Raw genomic sequence first — 27,688 nt, forward strand, 5'->3', positions numbered from 1 at the left:
CAGGACTAAGGGCAGGAACTTTCCTCATAGACCTTCTTAAAGGCCTGGTGAAGTCCATGCTATTTTTCCAAATTATTTAATAACAAAGAACAGAATGCCAATATTTCCTCAAGTATTCTCTCAATGAAGCTGGGAAAGAGGTTGGCTTACTCAAGACAGAAATCAATGATGGGGGTGAGAAGAAATGAATATCTCTCAGAGCATAAGTTGAGAAAGATGGCTCTGTTAAAAATTTTAATTTTTTATTTTTGGTTTGGTAACTCTGGTCAAGTCTTCTCGGTTTCTTTTCACGTCCTAACCTTTCCCCTACTTTGATGGTGGGCAATTTAACAGCCAGAGGAGGCTGAGGCTCTAACGAATTAAATAAACTATGTCAGTGTGCTGTATGGAGATTTTAGCTCTACAAGGGAGCATGATTGCTCAGGTTCCTCATGAGTAACTAACCTCACTGAGGCCTTTAAGTGAGATTTCCATTCTGCTTCCTCTGCCCACTCCCCTCAAAATTTGAGTGGTTGGATTTGAATTTGCCTCTTTGATCTGCCCCTCCCATGGCCTGTCGGGGAGCGGGCCCTTTAAGGAAGCCAAGAGCTGCGCTGTTTGGCTGCCGTGGCCAGCCAGTCCGGAGATTTTGAGGGGCGAGGCCCGGTCCTTGCCGCCGTCTCGGGGAGCTTCAGGCCTGGAGGCCTTCGCTGTGATCAGTGTCTCCCGCACCTCCACTGTCCAGTGAGTGAGCGTTGGCTGGGCGGACCAGGCCGGCCGCAGGCTGTTGGGGGTAGGGCGGGTCCTCGCGGCAACGTCTGCCGGCGCCGAGCTCCGGGCTTGCTGGGCCGCTCTGAGTGCCCTTTCCTTGTGAGCGCCCTTGGCTCTCCCGCTTCTAGTGCCAACCAGTATCGCCAACCTTGTTTCGGAGGAGTAGGTTTTCCTCTCAAAGACTGCCGCTCCCATATCGTAATTAAACTGGGGGAAGTGGGCAAAGCGTTGTCAACGGAAATCAGCATAACCTGGCAGGAATTCCCAGGTACTATAATTCGGTCCTAGGTGAGCGGGCGGAGTTATAAATTAGGGAAAAATCTCCCGGAAGCTATAAGTTCCGGGCTGGAATTTGCAGGGGAAATGGGTTAGTTTGACTGGAACTCAGAGCTAGAATTTGTAGGGGAAGTGACCTAATTTGAATGGAACCCAAAGACGTATTGAAATGATTGTAATCATGCAACCAGTCATATATATAGGTAGTTGATGTGTCATTCGATCAGGAAATGAGTCACTGCAGAAACTTGGATAACAGAAGTTATAGGTCATGGAATTATTCTTTTTTTTTTTTTTTTTAAGTAAAATCAAATACCAGTTCTTAGATGTGACCTGAAGAGGACAGCCCCAGCACTTCCTCCTCAGAAATACCCCTACCTGTTGTAATGTGTAGCACAGCTGAGGCAAGGCTGGCGCAAAGAGCCCTTTCTAAGATCTCAGGAGTAAATGAGGGGAAAATGGAAGGCAGGGACCCAAATCAGGATTCTTAGCCTTCTGAAACACACTGGTGTCAAAGTTGTAAATAGCAAGGTATTTGTCACCAATGACAAAGTGTTGGCATTTTTTAAAGACTTGCCTTCTACAATTGAATGAATTCAAAGTTATGCCTGTTGCAAGGTCACTCTTAATTGTTTTCTGATACAATGAGTGAGTCAAAGTCACTCAGTAGTGTCCGACTCTCTGCGACTTCATGAATTATACAGTCTACGGAATTCTCCAGGCCAGAATACTGGAGTGGGTAGCCTTTCCCTTCTCCAGGGGATCTTCCCAGCCCAGGGATCAAACCCAGGTCTCCCACATTGCAGGGAGATTCTTTACCACAGCTGAGCCACAAGGGAAGCCCTCTGATATAATAAGTCCCCTACATATGAACCTTCAAATTGGCAACTTTCAAAGATGTGAATGGTATGCTTGTATCTTGAACCATGTAAGTTAGTTCATGTATCTGGCATACATTGTCACGTGTGTACATCTTCTACAAGTAGTTGTGCTTTTGTGTACTGTACTGTACAGTACTTTATAGAGTACAGGAGTAGAGTATCTTTTTTTCAAACCCCAGATGTCCGGAGGCAAGCATAAAAGAAGCAGTACTATAGCTAGCTGGTACTGTTACCAGGCCCTGTATGTCACCTGCTGTACTGTACTACTACCTTTTCAAAGTACTGTACTATAAGATTAAAAATGGTTTATTTTTGGTTTGTTTTTTATGTATTTTATTTAAACCTAGAATCAGTTCAGTTCAGTCGCTCTGTCGTGTCCAACTCTTTGCAACTCCATGGACTGCAGCACGCCAGGCTTCCCTGTCCATCTCCAACTCCCGGAGCTTACTCAAACTCATGTCCATTGAGTCGGTGATGTCATCCAATCATCTCATCCTCTGTTGTCCCCTTCTCCTCCCACCTTCAATCTTTCCCAGCATCAGGGTCTTTTCAAGTGAGTCACTTCTCATCAGGTGGTCAAAGTATTGCAGTTTCAGCTTCAGCATCAGTCTTTCCAATGAATATTCAGGGCTGGTTTCCTTTAGGATGGACTGGTTGGATCTCCTTGCAGTCCAAGAGACTCTCAAGAGTCTTCTCCAACACCACAGTTCAAAAGCATCAATTCTTCAGTGCTCAGCTTTCTTTATAGTCCAACTCTCACATCCATACATGACTACTAGAAAAACCATAGCTTTGACTAGATGGACCTTTGTTGGCAAAGTAATGTCTCTGCTTTTTAATATGCTGTCTAGGTTGGTCATAGCTTTTCTTCCAAGGAGCAAGTGTCTTTTAATTTCATGGCTGCAGTCACCATCTGCAGTGATTTTGGAGCCCCCCAAAAATAAAGTCTCTCACTGTTTTCATTGTTTCCCCATCTATTTGCCATGAAGGGATAGAACTGGATGCCATGATCTTAGTTTTCTGAATGTTGAGTTTTAAGCCAACTTTTTCACTCTCATTCACTTTCATCAATAAGCTCTTAGTTCTTCGTTGCTTTCTGCCATAAGAGTGATGTCATCTGCATATCTGAAGTTATTGATATTTCTCCCAGCAATCTTGATTCTAGCTTGTGCTTCATCCAGTCCAGATATAGATTCGAATGATGTACTCTGCATATAAGTTAAATAAGAAGGGTGACAATATACAGCCTTGACGTACTCCTTCCCCGATTTGGAACCAGTCTGTTGTTCCATGTCCAGTTCTAACTGTTGATTCTTGACCTGCATACAGATTTCTCAGGAGGCAGGTCAGATGCTCTGGTATTCCCATCTCTTGAAGAATTTTCCAGAGTCTGTTGTGATCCACCGAGTCAAAGGCTTTGGAATAGTCAATAAGGAAGAAATAGATATTTTTCTGGAACTCTCTTGCCTTTTTGATGACCCAATGGATGTTGGCAATTTGATCTCTGGTTCCTCTGCCTTTTCTCAATCTGGCTTGAACATATGGAAGTTCATGGTTCATGTACTGTTGAAGCCTGGCATGGAGAATTGTGAGCATTACTTTGCTGGCATGTGAGATGAGTGCAATTGTGCAGTAGTTTGAACATTCTTTGGCATTGCCTTTCTTTGGGATTGGAATGAAAACTGACATTTTCCAGTCCTGTGGCCACTGCTGAGTTTTCCAAATGTGCTGGCATATTGAGTGTAGCACTTTCACAGCATCATCTTTTAGGATTTGAAAGAGCTCAACTGGAATTCCATCACCTCCACTAGCTTTGTTCATAGTGATGCTTCCTAAGGACCACTTGACTTCACATTCCAGGATGTCTGGCTCTAGGTGAGTGATCACACCATCATGGTTATCTGTGTTATGAAGATCTTTTTTGTATAGTTCTTCTGTGTATTGTTGCCACTCCTTCTTAACACCTTCTGCTTCTGTTAGGTCCGTACCATTTCTGTCCTTTATTGTGCCCATCTTTGCATGAAATATTCCCTTGGTATCTCTAATTTTCTTGAAGAGATCTCTAGCCTTTCCCATTCTATTATTTTCCTCTATTTCTTTGCATTAATCGCTGAGGAAGTCTTTCTTATCTCTCCTTGCTATTTGGAACTCTGCACTCAGATGGGTATATCCTTCCTTTTCTCCTTTGCCTTTCGCTTCTCTTCTTTCCTTAGCTATTTGTAAGACCTCCTCAGGCAACCATTTTGCCTTTTTGCATTTCTTTTTCTTGAGGATGGTCTGGATCACTGCCTCCTGTACAATGTCATAAACCTCGGTCCACAGTTCTTCAGGCACTCTATCAGATCTAATTCCTTGAATCTATTTCTCACTTCCACTGTATAATCTTAAGGGATTTGATTCTGGTCATACCTCAGTGGTCTAGTGGTTTTCCCTACTTTCTTCAATTTAAGTCTGAATTTGGCAATAAGGAGTTCATGATCTGAGCCACAGTCAGTTCTCAGTCTTGTTTCTGCTGACTGTATAGAGCTTCTCCATCTCTGGCTGCAAAGAATATAATCAGTCTGATTTCGGTATTGACCATCTGGTGATGTCCATGTGTAGAGTCTTCTCTTGTGTTGTTGGAAGAGGGTGTTTGCTATGACCAGTGTGTTCTCTTGGCAAAACTCTGTTAGCCTTTGACCTGCCTCATTTTGTACTCCAAGGTCAAATTTGCCTGTTACTAGGTATCTCTTGACTTCCTACTTTTGCATTCCAGTCCCCTATAGTGAAAAGGACATCTTTTTTGGACGTTAATTCTAGAAGGTCTTGTAGGTCTTGATAGAACCATTCAACTTCAGCTTCTTCAGCATTACTGGTTGGGACATAGACTTGGATTACTGTGATACTGAATGGTTTGCCTTGGAAACGAACAGAGATTATTCTGTCGTTTTTGAGATTGCATCCAAATACTGCATTTCAGACTCTCTTGTTTACTATGATGGCTACTCCATTTCTTCTAAGGGATTCTTGCCCTCAGTAGTAGATATAATGGTCATCTGAGTTAAATTCATCCATCCAGTCCATTTTAGTTCACTGATTCCTAAAATGTCGATGTTCACTCTTGCCATCTCCTGTTTGATCACTTCCAATTTGCCTTGATTCATGGACCTAACATTTCAGGTTCCTATGCAATATTGCTCTTTACACCATCGAACTTCCTTGCATCACCACAACATCCACAACTGGGTGTTATTTTTGCTTTGGCTCCGTCTCTTCATTCTCTCAGGAGTTATTTCTCCACTGATCTCCCGTAGCATATTGGGTACCTGCTGACCTGGGGAGTTCATCTTTCAGTGTCCTATCTTTTTGGATTTTCATGCTATTAGTGGGGTTCTCAAGGCAAGAATACTGAAGTGGTTTGCCATTCCCTTTTCCAGTGGACCACCTTTGTCAGAATTCTCCACCATGACCCGTCCATCTTGGGTGGCCCTACACAGCCTGGCTCATAGTTTCATTGAGTTAGACAAGGCTGTGTCCATGAGATCATCACATCAGTTCATGTGTACCTAGTACAGTACAGTACTATATACCTGATCATGTTAGTTGGATATCTAGGCTAACTCTGTTAGACTTAAAAACAAATTGGACTTACAAACGTGCTCTTGGAATGGAATCTGTTTGTATGTAGGGGACATACTGTATATATTTTGTGAGTTGGAAAATGAAAGCTGAGAGTATTCTGGACACCTTAAAGAACCTGCTAGACTTTGGAAAATGGCTTTGTTAGAGTCGGAAAAGAGGGGAAGGTTGAGAATACTGAACTCCAGGGCACAGTTCACAAGGTGTGGTGTACTTGTTTTCAGGTGTGGTCTCCTTTGGAAACTGCAGGGAAGCTATTCTTCCTGCTTAGTTTCTCTCTGTAACCTGTGGGAATATCCCCTGATATAGCCAAACTACAATCCAGACCAAAGGCAGCAAGGCCGAGAAAGAGGTATGCCTAAGTCCTAACTTTCCAGATAGTTTCTCTTCCCTAGATGACTTACATGAGGATTGTAACTTCACTTCAGAGGAGAGTCCACCCCCTTATAAATAGAAGCACTCTATGGGACCCAACTCTGACATACAGGGTGTGTGTGTGGGTGTGTGGGTATGTATGTGTGTGTGTGTAAATGGAATTAGAGGACAGCTATTTTCTTTATAAATGTTTGCTGCCTATGTAAAAATTCAATTATCTACTCCTACGTGCAAAAGAAAAATAAGAAATGACAACTGTTTGAGCTATACTTTCTCTTTTATCATGCTTTCTGCAACATTTGTGGGAAAGAGACACCTTGGGGACTGCCAGAATGGGTAATATATTGCTTCTGCCTTCAGGCAAGTTCTGCTCTGCTGTTGGAGACAGTGAACATGAGGCTATGAAAGTGTGGAGACAGGAGAGAACTTCTGCTAGATCTCTCCACCTTACTGGGTGGCTGTGCCTCTGGTCACAGGATGGAGTAGGACAGCAGCTGAGGAATGGGGTGGGTAGGGAAATCTCATGACTTCCCAGGCCTGTTCAGGATTGTGCCTCTCCTCATCTGGCTCAGCCTCTTGTGCCTAACATTGAAGCTGACTCTGGCTTGGAGCCTTCTATAATCCATGGTGTGTCTCTGGCCAAAATACAGGGAAGCCACTGATGTCTGGCGTGTAATATCCACTTACTTGGAGCCCCGTTAGCAGGGATAACCCATTATGTCTGGCATGAAATGCCCTCCCTCTTCCTTTATCTTCTCACCAGTTAAGCTAGAACCCACGATTTTTTTTTGCTGAGGATATGGAAAATAGGAGCTCTGCCCAGGGTTCCCACAGAATAGTGTGAATCCTGGGTAGAAAGCATTAAGAATGACCACTCTGAGCTGAGGCTCACAAAGTGCTCAATGGCTTACCAAAGAGAATCAGCAACATTGTTGAGGAGGGTAGAGGAGTCATGACTTTCCTGAGCTTTGTAGTGTTCTGAAGGCAGAATCAACAACTAAGTGAGGTCTTCTGTACCTACCCAGTTGACTTAAGAACAAAATACTGAGTTCTGGATCATCTAGAATTGCTAGCCCACTTAAGAACTTCTTAAGTAAGATAAATAGGATAAACGATACTAAGTATTCATTTAAAATTTGTGTTTCCCAAGACATTTAAGTATCCTTAGGTTTTCCCCATTTTGAGAACTGTAATAGTAGCTTAATAAGAAAAAAATGAGGCTACAGGACAATGGCCAATGGATGTTAGAATGGGTGGATGGAAATAGAAACTGGGTAAGAGAGGGGAAAGGATTGTAGGAAGAATATTGATATAGTAACCTTGATGCACTTAAAGCATAAATGCGAAGAGCACAGAGAAATCAGTGTTCAAGGTGTGCAGTGCATCTTCTAAGTCACCCCTCATCAGAAGCAAAAGCTCTGTCATCCAACTATACAGAAGGTAAGAGATACAGACGGTGTTCACCCAGAGAAGGCAGACGGCGTTCACCCAGAGAAGGCAGACGGCGCTTACCCAGAGAATGCAGACGGCGCTCACCCAGAGAATGCAGACGGTGTTCACCCTGCCCCTCATAAAAAATGAGAGATTTTGTTTGTTTTTGTTTGTTTAGTTCTTCCAGATATACAATGGGAAGAAAAATCAGGAAATATAAACCTATAGAACAGGAAAAGATTTTGGAAATCACCTAGTTAAGTTAGCTGTTCTTACGTAAGTAAACGATGGCCAGGGGCATTATCCTGTCACTCTAAGGCATTGCTGTACACTCTAAGCAGTTATCTTTTCCTGCTTTATGAAAATTAAAAGCATGAAAAGACTGCTGGTTAAGTCTGTCCAAGATCAGACAGCTAGTTAGGAGCAAAGACTAGAATCCATCATGTGTTCCAGGTCAGAAAATTTTCTTTTTTTTTAAAATTTTGTCTTAAGCTCATGGTAGCCTGAAAAATAGAGCATGTGAAGATGCATGTAGAATACATTGCTTTAAACTTTGCTTTTTTATTTTTTAGGTCAAGATGGGGTTTATATTTTCAAAGTCTATGAATGAGAACATGAAAAGCCAACAGGAGTTCATGCTTATGAATTCCCGACTTCAGGTACATTAAAAAAAAAAAAGTTTATGTTGTTACAGTGGTTAAAGTTTCTGTCACAATGTGTTTCAGGGCTATGTTCTCCTTAACCTCCCCAAAGGTAAAATACTCTCGGTGCTCTACCCTCAAAGACAAGATGAAATGGACTACTAATTATCTGATGAATGGACTTGTTTAAATCTTTAATCTAGATACCTAATGTAAAAATTTCCATAAAGAAGGAAAAGATAACTGCTTACAGAGTATATGGCAAACAGAATAATGCCCCTACTCCACCCCACCAAAACGATGTCTGCATCCTAACCCCCTGTCAGTATGTTATGGCAAAAGGGACTTTACAGTGTGAGTAAGCTGAGGAGTTTGTAGGGGGAGATCCTGGATTATCCTGGTTTTTCTGGATGGGTCCAATGTAATCATAAAGATCCTTAAAAGAGAAAGAGTGAGGAAGGAGGATCAGAATCAGAGAGAGACAAACTTGCAGATGCTATGCTGCTGAGTTTGAAGATGGAGTAAAAAGTTCAGACAGCCTCTAGAAACTGGAAAAGGTAAGGATATAGATTCTCTCCTAGAACCTCCAGAGGGAATGCCATCCCTTCAGTCCATTCTGAACTTCTGATCTCCAGAACTGGAAGGCAATAAATTTGTGTTGTTCCTGAGTTGGGAAGATCCCCTAGAGAGGGGAATGGCTGCCCACTCCATTATTCTGGCCTGGAGAATTCCATGGACAGAGGAGCCTGGCAGGCTACAGTCCATGGGGCTGCAAAGAGTCAGACATGACTGAGCAACTTTCACTTTCACTTTTCAAGCTACTGTTTGATAATTTTTTATAACAACAATAAATTTTAATAGAGTGTGAATATTTGACACTGAATTGATACAATGGCTGGATAAAAATATCAAAGCAAAGTAGAAAACTGTCTAGTTGCCTAATATACATTATTAAAAAGTATTTTAAAATGTATATCAGATACATGTATGTGTACGGCTGAGTTCCTTCGCTATTCACCTGGAACTACTACAGCATTGTTAATCAGCTAAACCCCAATACAAAACAAAGCATTTAAAGTTTGAAAAAAAAATGTTGTATGTCAAAATCAAGTATTAAAAGTTTGACTGAACTTATTTTCCTAAGATTTCTAACAAAGATCTCTAGGCCCCTGCGGTTCATTATAGCCCTAGGAGTAGACAGTCCTATTGTGAGACATACAGTGACTGGTTAAAAGTGGGGACTAAAGCAAGGCAGCCTGGGTTTGAATCCTGCTTCCACCTCCTGACTCACTCACTGTGTCTTGTGCTTCAGTCTCCTGACCTCTACACTGGAGGCGATAATACAGCTGTTGCTGTTGTCATTATTATTATGATAAGAGTGTTTTCTACAAGATAAAGATTTCTCTGGGGAGAATGGGACTGTTGCAAAGAATGGGGCAACTGAACTATTTAACAGAATAAAGTGACCCAGAGGTGACCAAACATTAGGTTTATGAACCAACAGAGTATGTTACATACTCAGAGAGTCCTTGTCCAAAACCTCTGGAAATTATAGGGCTTTTTTACAGAAGTCAGGGTCTGTGAAGGTTTTAGGATTTACCCTACTTGCAACCTCAGAGATTAGCCTATTACTATTCCATGGATGCTGGCACAACACGGGGGGCACCTATGTGTAACAGAGGCCTTTTTGTTACTCCCAGCACAGTAAGAGCATAAGCATGAGGTTCATGTCAATCCCCCACGCTTCTCAAGTCTGATGGAGGTGACAAGGATGGGTTCACACGAGTGCTGTGCACTCAGTGGGTTGTGCCACCCTCGAGGAACACTGGGCTCGGGGAATCTACTGCTTTCCTAGTGAGTGGGGAGTTGATGGAGTTGAGGTGGGGAGACCTTTATAACTCCTTCCTCAAGGAAAACCTCAAGAAATGGCCTGAACAAAGATTAGTCTGGATCTTGCATTCTTGGCCTATCCAGAAAGTGTAGGGACATTCAGGGCCCATGGTAGATTGCCCCCCAGTGTGACTGACCAGAGCTTTGAGAACAGCCTTGACTTCTGCCCACTATAGCTGGCACTGAGGTCAGACTGGCAGGAGCACTGTCGGCACCATTAGTTTTCAGCTTAGCTGAACCAAAGGTGAACCAGGCCCAGGCATTTAGGACAAACTCTGTGAACCCGAAGGGCCCATTGAGCCAGTAGCTTTGCTTCAGGTGTCAGAGTAGGGGATAAAGTTTTCCCCAAAGTAGTAGAGTAGCTTCTACTACTTTATGCAAAACTGAGATGACACTAGGGCCCGGCTAGCCACATCCTCAAATTTATTATTTTCATTTGATCAGCAAATGTGTACTTTACTTGTATTTTCATGTCCTAGTTGATCCACTCAAAAATGGGGATGTCAGACCTGAGAGTCACAAATTCTCTAGGGGTTAGGTTTTTAACAGGAGCTTAGTAATAGGCCAATTAACTGCCTCCATGGTTTTTTTTTTTCCTGAAAGTAGAGAATTGTCTTATTTGGTGAGAATGTTTAGGACTCCAAGTCTGGGAGACAGTACCTTATAGCTCTGAGAAAACTGCTCCAAGGAAGCAGGGGGGGAGTCAGGCTATATACAAGTTTGCAACAAAGGGAGCAAAAGTGCCTCCCTTTTTGAAAGCGGTATGTTATGGGTTTGGATCTCATCCCACCCCCAAATTCTTATGTTAAAATCCAAACCCTTATTACCTCAGAACGTGATCTTATTTGGAGATAAGAGTCTCTACAGAGGTAATCTAGTTAAAATGAGGTCATTAGGGTGGTGGCTCTAATCCAGTATGACAGCTATAAAATTTGGACACAAAGACATGCATACAGGGAGAATGTCATGTGACTAGGAAGAGAGTCCTTAAACAGAGCCTTCTTTCACAGCCCTCACAAGGTACCAACCCTCCAGGTTGGATGCATGAGACAAGTGCTCGGGGCTGGTGCACTGGGATGACCCAGAGGGATGGGATGGGGAGGGAGGTGGGAGGGGGGTTCAGGATGGGGAACACATGTAAATCCATGGCTGATTCATGTCAATGTATGGCAAAAACCAGTACAATTTTGTAAAGTAATTGGCCTCCAACTAATAAAAATAATTGGGAAAAAAAAATGTAAAAATACAAGGTACCAACCCTGCTGACACCCTAACTTAGGACTTCTAGCCTCCAAAGCTGAGACAGTTTATTTCTGTTGCTTAAGCCACCCAGTTTGCTGTACCGTGCCATGGCAGCCCCAGAAAACTAACACAGGATGCGTTTTGGTGCCTGTGTCCAGTGTGTGGCGCAGCTTGTATTGGGCAGTGGCTTCTGGAGATGGCTGGGATTTTCTCTTTTTGTCTCTATTGAATATATTGTTTCTATTGGCCCTCTTGGAAGGGGTCAGAGAATGCCCCAATGGGAGAGTGTCCTCTCGTCACTATGAACATTTACAATAAAAGCAAGTAAAACAAAGCACATTATACATTTATATTCAGGGGACACAACTGCAGTTATGTTGAATCAGTCCAGTGTACTTTAATTTCCTTTTCTCACTGCCAACTGCTCAAACCCTGTCAGCTGTATTTTGCTCTATGGGAACAAAGACCAAAGATTTTAACATAGGTATTTCAGGGGTTATCATGATAGTTTCAGGAGATTAGGCTATTTCCCAGCTGGGGAAGATAGGGAATACAAATGTATTTTTTCCCTTTGGTTTCTTATCCTGGAATTGGTACTGTTTCCTCCCCTGTGCTCTCCTGGCCCCTGGAGAGCTCAGGGGCATCGTCCTTTCAGCCAACACTGGTGCCACTGCTCCGCCCTGCATCCTTCGCACTTTGGACCACCTTGGCACTTAGCACACCCTCCCTGCATGGGACCAAGTAGACATGGTGCCCATATCCAGCAGAGCCATAAACATTCAGTCCTTCCTCTCCCCTCCCTGAAGTTCCAGGGCACACTCAGCCATCTTCCCTGAAGCAGCTCAAGTTGGAGGACAGGAGAAGGGAAAGAGCAGCTCAGAGCCTCAGCAAGGGTTTGACTTTACTCTTAGTTTCAAAGGGCTTCCCACCACTGGACTCAACAAACAGATATCTGACATATTTAGTCTATGCAGAGTTCTATATCCTAAAGGCTGACACCACTATTTCAGCTTTACAGAACCCCTGATCCAACAGCCGCAGCCACATTGCATGCCTTTTGGCTGGGGAGGGGGGCTTGCTGCCCCACTGATGTCATGATAACATCCTTTCCTTCTCCTACTCCAGAGAAGAATGTGCCACAACCAAAGCACCATCTGGGAGTCTTGTTTAGACCCTACATTTTGTTTCTCAGGCTCACTTAACACACAAGACAATGAAAGATCTTTATTCTACCCTCCTACTCCCACCACCACTTGTGCAAAAGCATTTGCTTCCAGATCTCAGGGAGCTTTCTGATACCCTCTAACCCAACCAACAAGGGCCCTTCTCCTGTGTCTTCCAGAACACCATCTCTATCAGCATCTTACCTTTGCCCCCAAACTGGCAGGCTCCACGAAAAGTCTGCAATTTTACCCTACTTGCAAGTTAACAAGTTAGCCTGCTATTGTTTCACAGATGCTGGCAGAAGCCTTGGTCCCAGCACAGCAAGCAGCATGAGCACAGTGTTGCTGCTAGTTTTCTCTGTGCTCCACGGAAGCCCCATGAAGGTGGGCCTGGTTGGATGTTGAGGTGGATGCATGGGTTTGTGACACAGATGAAGAACAGTTAGCTTGTAGAATCCATCACTCTTATCATGAATGGTGAGCAAGGCTGCTCTCTGACTGGCAAGAGATGTTGCTTCATCCCTCAAAGTTGCTCACTGCAAACACAACCCTGACAAATGGCCTGGTTGAAGAGCAGGGCCTGTATCCTCGACCTACTCAGCAAGAATGCTTAGGTCAACGGCAGGTTGATTCATCCAACACATGAGTTGGTTAGGATGATAGTTTTTCCTTGTTGACCAGGATATACTTTACTATTTTACTTTTAATTTTATGGAGAATGACAAAAAAGAGTATAGATCAACACAGTTGAAGCAGCCTTCCAACACTAAAGCTGCCCGAGTTTTCATCCTAACTGGGGCAGCCAAGGGAGAGGCATACTCATCTGTAGCAGTTTGGGAAGATTGTCTTGGTCCTTAAATGCTTCACATTTAAAGGAATTACACATCTAGCATCATTTTAAGGCGTGGAGCTATTTCTTTTTAAATAAGAAACATAATGGCATATTTTATATATATAAGAGAATATATTTGTCAATTATGAAGCATAATAAAATGAACATGGATGAATCCATGACTAAATTGAATAATTATATTATCACAATACCCCTGAAGCTACCTATGGGTTCTTCCCTACACGCTGAATGAACCCAGACAGCTAAAGCTAGACTGGAATGTCCCAGAGTCCCTAAAACTAAGCATGGCTCTGAAAATGGAAGAAATGGGTCCCTGGGGTGGGAAATGACATGTAAATTCTTCAAAGGGGAGGTTTAAGAAAGCCCAATTAAAACACTTGGCCTACTAATATCTCTAGTCGGTGAGGTCATGTCTCTTGGCTCTTTTCCTATTTAATGGCACTTCAATTAAAAAGCATAAATAGAAAAAATAAAGCAATACATTTATTTAAAAGAGGCCTAATAACTAGAATCCTTTTCCCAGTGGGTTTTTTTTAAGTTCTACTTTTTTGGTAAAAAAAAAAAAAAAAAGATAAATCATAACTTGATAATTCCACATTATTGGTGTTTTTCTTTCAGAAGAAAGGACCAGAATTAGAGATTCAGCTACATCTTATACCAGTGTCCAGGTTTCCAACTCTGGCTGTATATTCGATTCAGGGGGTCTTTTGAATGTACAAGTCCCACTCCAGACCAATCAGATCCCTTCATGGCCAGGCATGTAGTTGTATTAAGCTCTTCAAGGGACTATAATCCACAGCCTGGGTTGAGAACCTTTGCTCTTTCCTTTTGCTACATAACTGCAATTGGTGATTGGCAGTGACAATATAGCATACATTGGCAATAAAGCCAAATAAGTTTTCAGTTTAAGTAAGTCAATCATGAAGTTAAATCAATCACTGGAATCTGGTTAATAAAAAATTTATAAAAGGCTTCAGATCAAAAAGGTTTCTTTTTTGTTTACAAATTGGTTGCAGTTGAGCTGAGGGGATTTCACACTACTCAATTTATTTTTTATTTTTTATTTTTTTTAAATTTTTTATTAGTTGGAGGCTAATACTTCACAACATTTCAGTGGGTTTTGTCATACATTGATATGAATCAGCCATAGATTTACACGTATTCCCCATCCCGATCCCCCCTCCCACCTCCCTCTCCACCTGATTCCTCTGGGTCTTCCCAGTGCACCAGGCCCGAGCACTTGTCTCATGCATCCCACCTGGGCTGGTGACCTGTTTCACCATAGATAGTATACATGCTATTCTTTTGAAATATCCCACCCTCACATTCTCCCACATAGTTCAATAGTCTGTTCTGTATTTCTGTGTCTCTTTTTCTGTTTTGCATATAGGGTTATCGTTACCATCTTTCTAAATTCCATATATATGCGTTAGTATGCTGTAATGTTCTTTATCTTTCTGGCTTACTTCACTCTGTATAAGGGGCTCCAGTTTCATCCATCTCATTAGGACTGGTTCAAATGAATTCTTTTTAACGGCTGAGTAATATTCCATGGTGTATATGTACCACAGCTTCCTTATCCATTCATCTGCTGATGGGCATCTAGGTTGCTTCCATGTCCTGGCTATTATAAACAGTGCTGCAATGAACATTGGGGTGCATGTGTCTCTTTCAGATCTGGTTTCCTCAGTGTGTATGCCCAGAAGTGGGATTGCTGGGTCATATGGCAGGTCTATTTCCAGTTTTTTAAGAAATCTCCACACTGTTTTCCATAGCAGCTGTACTAGCTTGCATTCCCACCAACAGTGTAAGAGGGTTCCCTTTTCTCCACACCCTCTCCAGCATTTATTGCTTGTAGACTTTTGGATAGCAGCCATCTTGACTGGCGTGTAATGGTACTTCATTGTGGTTTTGATTTGCATTTCTCTAATAATGAGTGATGTTGAGCATCTTTTCATGTGTTTGTTAGCCATCTGTATGTCTTCTTTGGAGAAATGTCTGTTTAGTTCTTTGGCCCATTTTTGAATTGGGTCATTTATTTTTCTGGAATTGAGCTGCAGGAGTTGCTTGTATATTTTTGAGATTAATCCTTTGTCTGTTTCTTCATTTGCTATTATTTTCTCCCAATCTGAGGGCTGTCTTTTCACCTTACTTATAGTTTCCTTTGTAGTGCAAAAGCTTTTAAGTTTCATTAGGTCCCATTTGTTTAGTTTTGCTTTTATTTCCAATATTCTGGGAGGTGGGTCATAGAGGATCTTGCTGTGATTTATGTCGGAGAGTGTTTTGCCTATGTTCTCCTCTAGGAGTTTTATAGTTTCTGGTCTTACATTTAGATCTTTAATCCATTTTGAGTTAATTTTTGTGTATGGTGTTAGAAAGTGTTCTAGTTTCATTCTTTTACAAGTGGTTGACCAGTTTTCCCAGCACCACTTGTTAAAGAGGTTGTCTTTTTTCCATTGTATATCCTTGCCTCCTTTGTCAAAGATAAGGTGTCCATAGGTTCGTGGATTTATCTCTGGGCTTTCTATTCTGTTCCATTGATCTATATTTCTGTCTTTGTGCCAGTACCATACTGTCTTGATGACTGTGGCTTTGTAGTAGAGTCTAAAGTCAGGCAGGTTGATTCCTCCAGTTCCATTCTTCTTTCTCAGGATTACTTTGGCTATTCGAGGTTTTTTGTATTTCCATACAAATTGTGAAATTATTTGTTCTAGTTCTGTGAAAAATACCATTGGTAGCTTGATAGGGATTGCATTGAATCTATAGATTGCTTTGGGTAGAATAGCCATTTTGACAATATTGATTCTTCAAATCCATGAACACGGTATGTTTCTCCATCTGTTTGTGTCCTCTTTGATTTCTTTCATCAGTGTTTTATAGTTTTCTATGTATAGGTCTTTTGTTTCTTTAGGTAGATATACTCCTAAGTATTTTATTCTTTTTGTTGCAATGGTGAACGGTATTGTTTCCTTAATTTCTCTTTCTGTTTTTTCATTGTTAGTATATAGGAATGCAAGGGATTTCTGTGTGTTAATATTATATCCTGCAACTTTACTATATTCATTGATTAGCTCTAGTAATTTTCTGGTAGAGTCTTTAGGGTTTTCTATGTAGAGGATCATGTCGTCTGCAAACAGTGAGAGTTTCACTTCTTCTTTTCCTATGTGGATTCCTTTTACTTCTTTTTCTGCTCTGATTGCTGTGGCCAAAACTTCCAACACTATGTTGAATAGTAGTGGTGAGAGTGGGCACCCTTGTCTTGTTCCTGATTTCAGGGGAAATGCTTTCAATTTTTCACCATTGAGGGTGATGCTTGCTGTGGGTTTGTCATATATAGCTTTTATTATGTTGAGGTATGTTCCTTCTATTCCTGCTTTTTGGAGAGTTTTAATCATAAATGAGTGTTGAATTTTGTCAAAGGCTTTCTCTGCATCTATTGAGATAATCATATGGTTTTTATCTTTCAATTTGTTAATGTGGTGTATTACATTGATTGATTTGCAGATATTAAAGAATCCTTGCATTCCTGGGATAAAGCCCACTTGGTCGTGGTGTATGATTTTTTTAATATGTTGTTGGATTCTGTTTGCTAGAATTTTGTTAAGGATTTTTGCATCTATGTTCATCAGTGATATTGGTCTGTAGTTTTCTTTTTTTGTGGCATCTTTGTCTGGTTTTGGAATAAGGGTGATGGTGGCCTCATAGAATGAGTTTGGAAGCTTACCTTCATCTGAAATTTTCTGGAAGAGTTTGAGTAAGATAGGTGTTAGCTCTTCTCTAAATTTTTGGTAGAATTCAGCTGTGAAGCCATCTGGTCCTGGGCTTTTGTTTGCTGGAAGATTTTTGATTACAGTTTCGATTTCCTTGCTTGTGATGGGTCTGTTAAGATCTTCTATTTCTTCCTGGTTCAGTTTTGGAAGGTTATACTTTTCTAAGAATTTGTCCATTTCATCCAAGTTGTCCATTTTATTGGCATAGAGCTGCTGGTAGTAGTCTCTTATGATCCTTTGGATTTCAGTGTTGTCTGTTGTGATCTCTCCATTTTCATTTCTAATTTTGTTAATTTGGTTCTTCTCTCTTTGCTTCTTAATGAGTCTTGCTAATGGTTTGTCAATTTTGTTTATTTTTTCAAAAAACCAGCTTTTAGCTTTGTTGATTTTTGCTATGGTCTCTTTAGTTTCTTTTGCATTTATTTCTGCCCTGATTTTTAAGATTTCTTTCCTTCTGCTAACCCTGGGGTTCTTCATTTCTTCCTTCTCTAATTGCTTTAGGTGTAGAGTTAGGTTATTTATTTGGTTTTTTTCTTGTTTCTTGATATAAGCCTGTAATGCTATGAACCTTCCCCTAAGCACTGCTTTTACAGTGTCCCATAGGTTTTGGGTTGTTGTGTTTTCATTTTCATTCATTTCTATACATATTTTGATTTCTTTTTTGATTTCTTCTATGATTTGTTGGTTATTCAGAAGCGTGTTATTTAGCCTCCATATGTTTGAATTTTTAACAATTTTTTTCCTGTAATTGAGATCTAATCTTACTGCACTGTGGTCAGAAAAGATGACTGGAATGATTTCAATTTTTTTGAATTTTCCAAGACCAGATTTATGGCCCAGGATGTGATCTATTCTGGAGAAGTTTCCGTGTGCACTTGAGAAAAAGGTGAAGTTGATTGTTTTGGGGTGAAATGTCCTATAGATATCAATTAGGTCTAGCTGGTCCATTGTGTCATTTAAGGTTTGTGTTTCCTTGTTAATTTTCTGTTTAGTTGATCTATCCATAGTTGTGAGTGGGGTATTAAAGTCTCCCACTATTATTGTGTTACTATTAATTTCCTCTTTCATACTCGTTAGTGTTTGCCGTACATATTGTGGTGCTCCTATGTTGGGTGCATATATATTTATAATTGTTATATCTTCTTCTTGGATTGATCCTTTGATCATTATGTAGTGTCCTTCTTTGTCTCTTTTCACATCCTTTATTTGAAAGTCTATTTTATGATATGAGTATTGTGACTCCTGCTTTCTTTTGGTCTCCGTTTGCATGAAATATTTTTTTCCAGCCCTTCACTTTCAGTCTGTATGTGTCTCTTGTTTTGAGGTGGGTCTCTTGTAGACAGCATATATAGGGGTCTTGTTTTTGTATCCATTCAGCCAATCTTTGTCTTTTGGTTGGGGCATTCAACCCATTTACATTTAAGGTAATTATTGATAGGTGTGGTCCCGTTGCCATTTACTTTGTTGTTTTGGGTTCACGTTTATACAACCTTTCTGCATTTCCTGTCTAGAGAAGATCCTTTAGCATTTGTTGAAGAGCTGGTTTGGTGGTGCTGAATTCTCTCAGCTTTTGCTTATCTGTAAAGCTTTTAAATTCTCCTTCATATCTGAATGAGATCCTTGCTGGATACAGTAATCTAGGTTGTAGGTTATTCTCTTTCATTACTTTCAGTACGTCCTGCCATTCCCTTCTGGCCTGGAGGGTTTCTATTGATAGATCAGCTGTTATCCTTATGGGAATCCCTTTGTGTGTTATTTGTTGTTTCTCCCTTGCTGCTTTTAATATTTGTTCTTTGTGTTTGATCTTTGTTAATTTGATTAATATGTGTCTTGGGGTGTTTCGCCTTGGGTTTATCCTGTTTGGGACTCTCTGGGTTTCTTGGACTTGGGTGGCTATTTCCTTCCCCATTTTAGGGAAGTTTTCAGCTATTATCTCCTCGAGTATTTTCTCATGGCCTTTCTTTTTGTCTTCTTCTTCTGGGACTCCTATGATTCGAATGTTGGGGCGTTTCACATTGTCCCAGAGGTCCCTGAGGTTGTCCTCATTTCTTTTGATCCTTTTTTCTTTTTTCCTCTCTGCTTCATTTATTTCCACCATTTTATCTTCTACCTCACTTATCCTATCTTCTGCCTCCGTTATTCTACTCTTGGTTCCCTCCAAAGTGTTTTTGATCTCATTCATTGCATTACTCATTTTTAATTGAGTCTTTTTTATTTCTTCTAGGTCTTTATTAAACATTTCTTGTATCTTTTCAATTTTTGTTTCCAGGCTATTTATCTGTAACTCCTTTTTGTTTTCAAGATTTTGGATCATTTTTATTATCATTATTCTAAATTCTTTTTCAGGTAGATTCCCTATCTCCTCCTCTTTTGTTTGACTTGGTGGGCATTTTTCATGTTCCTTTACCTGTTGGGTATTTCTCTGCCTTTTCATCTTGTTTAGATTGCTGTGTCTGGAGTGGGCTTTCTGTATTCTGGAGGTCTGTGGTTCCTTTTTATTGTGGAAGATTTACCCAGTGGGTGGGGTTAGACGATTGGCTTGTCAAGGTTTCCTGGTTAGGGAAGCTTGCGTCAGTGTTCTGGTGCGTGGAACTTGATTTCTTCTCTTTGGAGAGCAATGGAGTGCCCAGTAATGAGTTTTGAGATGGGTCTATGTGTTAGGTGTGACCTTGGGCAGCCTGTATGTTGACGTTCAGGGCTATGTTCCTGCGTTGCTGGAGAATTTGCGTGGTATGTCTTGCTCTATAACTTATTGGCTCTTGGGTGGTGGTTGGTTTCAGTGTAGGTATGGAGGCTTTTGGACGGTCGCTTATTACTTAAAGTTCCATGTAGTCAGGAGTTTTCTGGTGTTCTCAGGTTTTGGGCTTAAGTCTCCTGCCTCTGGATTTCAATTTTATTCTTCCTGTAGTCTCAGGACTTCTCCAGCTATACAGCACTGATAAGAAAACTTCTAGGTTAATGGTGAAAAGATTCTCCCCTGTTAGGCATACCCAGAGAGGTTCACAGAGTTACATGAAGAAGAGGAGAGGGAGGAGGGAGATAGAGATGAGCAGGAGGAGAAAAAGGGGGACTCAAGAGGAGAGAGACAGATCTACGCAGCTGTCTGTTCCCAGAGTGTTCTCCGTAGCCCAGTCACCTACAAAGATTCACAGAATTGGATTGGGAAGAAAAGGGGAAAGGAGGAAATAGAGGTGTTCTGAGGTAAAAAACAGAGAGTCAAGATTGGGAGAGAATAATCTTCGGTTTAAAAATAGGGCTTCTCTTTTTTTTTTTTTTGTAAGGTTATAGTGTGTTGAAAATGAAAATTAAGGAGTAGTAGAGGAGTACTAGAGGACTTTAAAAGAAATAAGAGGAAAAGAAAAATAGAAAATAGAAGAGAAAAAGGAAAGAAAAAGAAAAAAAAAGAAGAAAAAAGAAAAAAAAATTTTTTTTTCCCCCTAATTAAAAAAATCGCAAAAATCTATGAAAATGAAAGTTAAGGAGTAATGGGGGAGTAATAGGGGATTTTAAAGGAAAATAAAAGAGAAAAAATAAAAAATAAAAAAAGAAAAAAGTAAAATTATATCTAGGAGTTTCTCTAGAGCTGTTGCAGTCAGTGTGGGTTCGGCTCAGTTTCAGATAGCTCCTCGTTCCAGCTTACACTTCTCGGTATCTACAGGCCCCTTACGGTGTAGTCGGTGTTTTCTAGAGGGATTTTAATCTGTTGCACCAGTCCCTTCTGAAGCGGTTCCCTATGTTTATTTGACTTCTGTTTGCCGGTCTCTTCAGAGCCTCATTTCCGTCCTGACACAGGCGGGCGGAGGTGGACTCTTATTCAGGTAGCTAGTTCCGTCGCTCTGCGGGGAGGGGCTGACGCTGCGGGGATGGGCTGACGCTGCGGGGATGGGCTGGCGCTGCAGGGAGGGGCTGGCGCTGTGAGGGCGGGCTTGCGCCGCTGGGACGGGCTGGCGCTGCCGGGAGGGGCTGATGCCGCTTTCTCCGTCTGCGCTGCTCAGGCTCCCGGCTGTTCTATATGGGGCGCGCCCCGCGCTGCGCGAGGTTCCAGCCCTCAGGTGTTCCACAAAAGCGCGGAGCGAAAAGCTGCGCCTGCCCTCTGTGCCTTCCCCGTCAGAGCGGTCCAGGCAGCCAGGGGCTTGGTGGGCGCACTCTCCTCAGGTGTGGCGCGCCCACTCCCTTCCGCGGACCCAGTCTCAGTTTCCGCTGGCGCCAGTCAGGTGCGCGTGCCTTCCGCCCTCCGTGTCCCCAGCCCCAGTCCCCGCCGGAGCCGGTCGGGTGCCTGCGCCCTGTGTCTCGCCGCGACCTTCCCCTCCCCCCTGCCTCCTGCCTTCTGCCTCCGGCGCGGCTGGGCCGGTCCACAGCCTGCGAGCTCTTCTCTGGACTTTCTCAGTCCCTTTGTTCTGCGAACGGCCGGCAGTGTGTTCGGGCCGGTTAATGTACTCTCTCTCTTTTGGTCTCCCACAGTTCAAGTTGGCACCTCACAGAAGCTCCCTCCGATTGTCCTCAGGGCACTCAGGCCCGGACCCTACCCCAAGCAATGCCGCCCAAGACTCCCTTCCCGGGACGAATCTCCGTCCTCAGCTCTTTTGTCTCACTTTTTGTCTTTTATATTTTGTCCTACCTCCTTTCGAAGACAATGGGCTGCTTTTCTGGGCGCCTGATGACCTCAGCTAGCGATCAGAAGTTGTTCTGTGAAGTTTGCTCTGCGTTCAGTTATTCTTTCAATGAATTTGTAGGAGAGAAAGTGGTCTCCCCGTCCTACTCCTCCGCCATCTTGGCTCCTCCTCACACTACTCAATTTAATAATGTTTTCAGATCATCAGCAAAAGTCAGTTTCTCACTGCTTTGTCTAGCCTCTGTTAATGCAGACAGTGAATGAATGGCTGTACTCAGCCAAGTATCTCAGGTAAAAATGAATATGTTCTTAAAAATGCCAATAGATGGCACACCTAAACCAATTATATATGACCTAGTGTTAGTTGCTCAGTCGTGTCTGACTCTTTGTGACCCCGTGGACTGTAGCCCACCAGGCTCCTCCATCCGTGGAATTCTCCAGGCAAGAATACTGGAGTGGGTTGCCATTTCCTTTTCCAGGGGATCTTCCCAACGCAGGGATCAAACCCGGGTCTCCCACATTGCAGGCAGGCTCTTTACTGTCTGAGCCACCAGGGAAGCCCATGATATGTGATCTAAGTGGCCAGAAAAGCATTTTGGTATTTCTAAAACAGGATGGAAACTACAAGCACAAAGCAGAAAAAAAAGGAGGGAAGGAAAGATTCCATGGGTCCTTGCTGTTCTGTAGTGTTTCTGTAGGCAAAGCAGTCATGGTCCATGTAAAGATTAGAGGGCAGTTTATTAATTGTTCACTAAGAGCAGGCAACAACCTAATGACAAAAAAAATTACACAAGAGCCAGCCTTTGACCTGTAAGTCTGTATAGCGTTTGGTGTTAAGAAAATGAAGTATAGTTACAAACCAAAAATATAGTTATTTAATATATATGAAATTATGTGTTACATGCTAAGCAGGATTCAGACATATAAAAGGTACAAGCTCTATATTCAAGGAACTTCACATCTTATTTGGTGGGAAGATGGTGAGGTATGCTGCAAATAACCAGATATTTGTGGTATGAATGTGGCAGGCAGAATAAAGACCCTGTAAAGTTGTCTACACCCTAATCCCTGAAACCTGTGAATATATTACTTTATATGCCAAACGGACTATTGCAGATATGACTCAGGGAACAGACCTTGAGGTGAGAAAATTATCTTGGATTATCAATGTGGACCCAATCTAAACACACAAATTCTTAAAAGTAGAGAGTTAAAGACCAGAGAGTCAGAGAGATGAGATGTTTCTGGCTTTGAAGATGGAGGAAGGCACCCCCAGACAAGGAATGCAGGTTGCCTCTAGAAGCTGAGAAATGCTAGTGACAGATTCTCCTCTACACTCTCCAGAAAGGAACACAGCCCTGCAGATATTATGATTTTAGCCCATTCAGACCTGTGTTGGACTGCCAATGTTCACAAGTAAAGATATAATCTATATTGTGTTAAGCCATGGTTGTGATTTGTCTATACAACGGTATAAGCTTGAGTTATTTTTACAATGTGAAATACAGTGTAGACTCAATAAATGCTTCTTCAAATACATAAAAATTAAAACAGCAAATAAGAGCAAATAGCTTACAAGAAATTGAAATTGCTTAAATCCTTATAACTCCCAATATCTATAATTCTTATGCCCTCCATCTGCTTTTTTTTTTTTTTTGGAGGTGAAAGCTGTACCAACATCTTAGAATAAGAAGGGCTTGATGTTCTAAGGAAAGCAAGAAAGTACAGTGTTTCCTTTGTAGAGAGTCCTGTGGTGACAAGGAACCCAAAAATGTAGAGCAGGTACTGAAGAGGAGAGGAAAGCAGCCAACTCCATCAAAAGGATAACCAAGTGGGAACTGGCTCAAGACTTAGAAGTGTCAGGGGCCTTAACCAAGAAGTACCTTGGAATAAGAGAAAGTGTGATTAACACAAGTTCACCCACAGTGGGAGCTATAAGGAAGGATACAGCAGCTTGATTCTACTGCCTTCATTCACAACTGTCTTCAGCTTATTCCTCTGAAACTCATTTCTGCCACGTCCCCATCCTGGTTACCTGCTCTTAACCTCCCTCTTCTGAGATTCTTTTTTTTTTTTCTTTAATTGCAGTAAAACACACACAATATAAAATTCACCATTTTAAAGTGTGCAATTCAGTGATGTTTAGTACATTCACAGTGTTGTACAACCATCACTACTACTTGATTCCATTACATTTCCATCACCCCAAAAGGAAGCCCCATACCCAGTAAGCAATCACTCCTCATTCTCCCATCCTTTCAGACTCTGGCAATCACTAATCTGCTCTCTGTCCTGATGGATTTGCCTGTTCTCGGCATTTCATGTATGTAGAATTATATAATATGTGGTCTTTTGTGTCAGGCTTATTTCAATTAGTGTAATCTTTTCAAGGTTCATCTGTGATGTGTAATGAATCAATACTTCACTCCTATTCATTCCATTGTATAAATATACAACATTTTGTTTATCCATTCACTGGTTTAAAGACAGTAATATTGTTTCCCTTTTGGCTATTGTGAATAGTGCTGCTTAAAGAAATACTTATACACATTTTTGTTTGAACACCTGCTTTTCAATTCCTTTCAGCATATGTATCAGGGGTAGAATTGCTCAATCATGTATCAATTTTATGTTTAATTTATCCCAGAACCACTAATGTTTCCCACAGTGGCTTTACTATTTCACATTCCTATAACAATGTATCATGATTACCATTTCTCCACATCCTCACCAATACATGTTACTTTCCTTTTTAAAATAAAAAAAAATTCTAGCCATTCTGAGTGGGTTTACAGTGGTATCTTATTGTACTTTTGAATTTCCATAATGAGTAATAATACCATTAGATACTATTCATGTGCTTACTGGCCATTTGTATATCATCTCTGGGGAAATATCTCTTTTAGTTCTTTGCTTATTTCCAAATTGGATTGTTTGTCTTTTTCTTGTTGAGTTGTAAGAGTTCCTTATTTATTTGGATACTCAATCCTTATCAGATATAAGATTTGCAAATATTTTCTCCCATTCTGTGGGTTCTTTCTATTCTTGACAGTGTTCTTTGATACATACAAGTTTTAAATTTCAGTGAAGTCCAATTTATTTTTTCTTTTGTTGCTTATGATTTTGGTATCATATCTGAGAAAGTGTTGCCAAATCCAAGATCATTAAGATTTGCACCTGTGTTTTCTTCTAAGAGTTTTATAGTTTCAGCTTTTATATTTATGTTTTTGTTCCATTTTGAGTTCATTTTTTGTATATGGTATGAAGTAAGAGTCCATTTTCATTCTTTTGAATGTGAATATCCAGTTCTCTGAGTATAAGATTTATTCTTTATAAACATGAAGTTAGATACTGTGCAGTAAAGATTAGGAATCTCATAGTTAAGTCTATTACTGGCTCAGATGAAGAAACTGTTCACCTGGGCCCACGCCCTCTGAAATGAACATCTTGACCTGTTAGTGATCTTCAAGTGCCTGAACTTCAAGACAGTGGTAAGCTGCTAGTGTCTTTTTTACTAAAGGTGGAATGAAGGGAAATAAGCTAACTATACTATGAAGGATTGGGTATAAATGCAAAGAATATACTAAATGAATTTCCTAACTTTTAAAGAATCTTATAAAAATGTTCAGCAAGTCTTCAAGTGTGGGACAAGATATTAATTTGTCTGAAATCCCTTAGAGGAGTTAATAAAAACACTGAGAATTCCTGTATATTGCCTATGTTGAGAAATGAAAGAAAAATAATTAATGAAAGTCATTGGTACCATAGACATTACCTTCTACTAAGGTAAACAAATTACAAAGAAGGGTCAAACCACCAAGCTGATCCTTTGCTGCCTAGCTCTTCCATGCTGACAGGTGGGTCCAGGACCCTTCCTACACTCAAATTCTCTAAGGGGAACACTGGTTTTAGGTTTGTTCACAATCTTAAATGAGACCAATGAATCCAGTTACAGAGGATCAGGAAGGTCCTTTTAGTTTCCTCCCTCAACTATAATTCTATTTTCATAAATCTAATCAGAGTGAATTTTAGTTTTAGTTCTTCATTGCTTGAGCAAGCAGGGAGTATTTATTAACTTATTTATTTATCTAATTTATTTGTTAATTCATTAAGTACATTCTTATTTATTAACTCATTTACTGAATGCCCAGTATATGCAGAGTTTGGGGCCCAAAACTATTAATTAAAAAATGATCCTATGGCTTTAATAATTATTTTTGCTTTCCTCTAAAATCTTCATAATACATACATAATGTGTACACACCCAGACTTACCCCATTTTATCTCAGAAATAATGTAAGGTAGGCTTGCTGTTAAAATTTTAGACTTCTCATATGTGTCTTGTTTCTATATCATTTTCTTCCTTAAGATAACTGAAAATATGGGGCAACAGGGGGAGAAGGATTTTAGAGAGAAAAAATAACCCTATAAACATCCTTAATACTTAATATAAGAGGGGAAAGCTAAAATATCATTATTCTTGAATAAAGTTACTAAAATGCAGAATAAGAGTGAATCCAGATTTTAAGAAATGTTTTAGCTTGAGATAATATTATATTTGCAGAAAATTTGCCTAATCATCAATAGGAGAGAGTTTATGTATACCCTTTGTTCAGCTTTCTTCAATACTAACAATTTATAAAATCATAGTACAGTGACCAAAACCAGCAAATTAACATCAGTACAATACTGTTGACTAAATTACTGATCTTTCTGAAATTTCACCAGGTTTTCTCCTAATATTCCTTTTGTGTTTCAGGGATCCAAGATCTCATATTGCATTTAACTGTTGTTTCTTCTTGGTCTCCTTTGGTCTGTGACAGTTTCTCATTCTTTCCTTGGCTTCCATGATAAGTATGTTTTGTATAAGTATTGGTTATTTAGTATAATTTCTCTCACTTTGGGTTTTTCCAACTTTTTCTCATGACTAGATTGAGTTTGTGCACTTTTTACACATTATTCTTAAACCACAAAATGCTGTTATGTCTTTCTCACTGCATCATATCAGAGAATACTGTTGGTAGGTCTTATTACTAGTAATGTTAAACTTTGGTCACTTGGTTAAGTGAAAGTTACTATTTTTTCTTGTTGATAAATATCTTTGAAGAGATATATTGAGAGTCTGTTCCTGTCTTGCTTCTTCTCAAACTTTTGCCTACTGCTTTTAGCATCCATTGGTGGGATGTTACATGGAAAAATGATTACTGTGGTGTTTGCCTAATGGTAACTTTTTATTTCCTTCATTCCATTTATATTTGTTCACTGGAAAATCTATCCCATCTCTATGTATTTATTCAGTTATTTATACCAGTATGGTTGTATGGACATATTCTATGGGTTATAATTTAGTACCATGATTATTTATTTTATGGCTGTAGTTATTTTGACTATTGGGAATTCCTTCTAGATGATTCCTGTGTCCCTTTGGCATATCCCATCCTTTTTTGCTCATTTTCTGTGATCATAAGTTAGTTCATATATATCGCTCCTGTCCCAGGCCTGGAATTAATCACTCATTCAAAGAGTCCTGGTTTTTAGAGAATGGTGTTTAGAAACCAAGATCTGGGCTCTAAGTGTGCTTATTGCTATGGTCATTATTCCTAGAACCTTTCAGCAAAGACATGTATTTATATACCAACCCATGGATATACACAGACTTATACTTAGAAGTATTTCATATTCTAAACCATGAGTTCATACTGATACATCTAATTCCAGTGCATTATGATGTTTCATTCTGGCCTTTCCTTTTTCTTTATATTTAAGTTTTTTTCTCAAACAGTGAAAAACCTGGCTCTCATTTTCTGCAATATATTCACTTCAATCCTAGTGGAAACATGAAATAGTTACAGGATTGCCAATACATATCCTGATGAGAAATAGGTTCACTAACCAGAGAACATTATCTGTATGTTCTTTTCCCTTTTATACCGTCAAGTCAAGCTACTGTTTTTCTGTAAATTAGGTTAGTTCTTCCTGGGCTCCTTCAGGGTGATTATTTCATTTGCAATACAGTTATACTTTGTATTCTGTCCATATCCAGGTTGAGTTTAGTTACAGGGTAGGGGAGTATATGAAACAAAACAATATTCTAATAATTAAAGCTATACAAAATGATACACTCAAAGAAGCATCCCTCCATCCTCATCTTTGCTAAGCTATTCCTAATTTCCTCTTTATACATCC

At 40.5% G+C, this 27,688-nt stretch overlaps 1 protein-coding gene across 3 annotated transcripts in view; it reads left to right on the forward strand.

Annotated features, from left to right (window-relative positions):
• Positions 1-594: 594 nt before the first annotated feature.
• PLGRKT (plasminogen receptor with a C-terminal lysine) overlaps positions 595-27,688 on the forward strand; it is a 48,512-nt gene continuing 21,418 nt past the window's right edge. The window contains exons 1-3 of one of the 3 annotated variants that reach the window (XM_043891220.1): positions 596-723; positions 5,750-5,877; positions 7,904-7,990. In XM_043891220.1, the coding sequence (XP_043747155.1) occupies positions 7,910-7,990 (81 nt within the window). In that variant the 5' untranslated portion in view covers positions 596-723; positions 5,750-5,877; positions 7,904-7,909. Of the gene's footprint in view, positions 724-881; positions 1,019-5,749; positions 5,878-7,903; positions 7,991-27,688 lie in introns of those variants that run through there. The other 2 variants (XM_043891219.1, XM_043891221.1) reach the window with 2 other exon arrangements.

Source organism: Cervus elaphus, chromosome 29, assembly GCF_910594005.1.
Source record: "Cervus elaphus chromosome 29, mCerEla1.1, whole genome shotgun sequence".
NCBI lineage: Eukaryota > Metazoa > Chordata > Mammalia > Artiodactyla > Cervidae > Cervus > Cervus elaphus.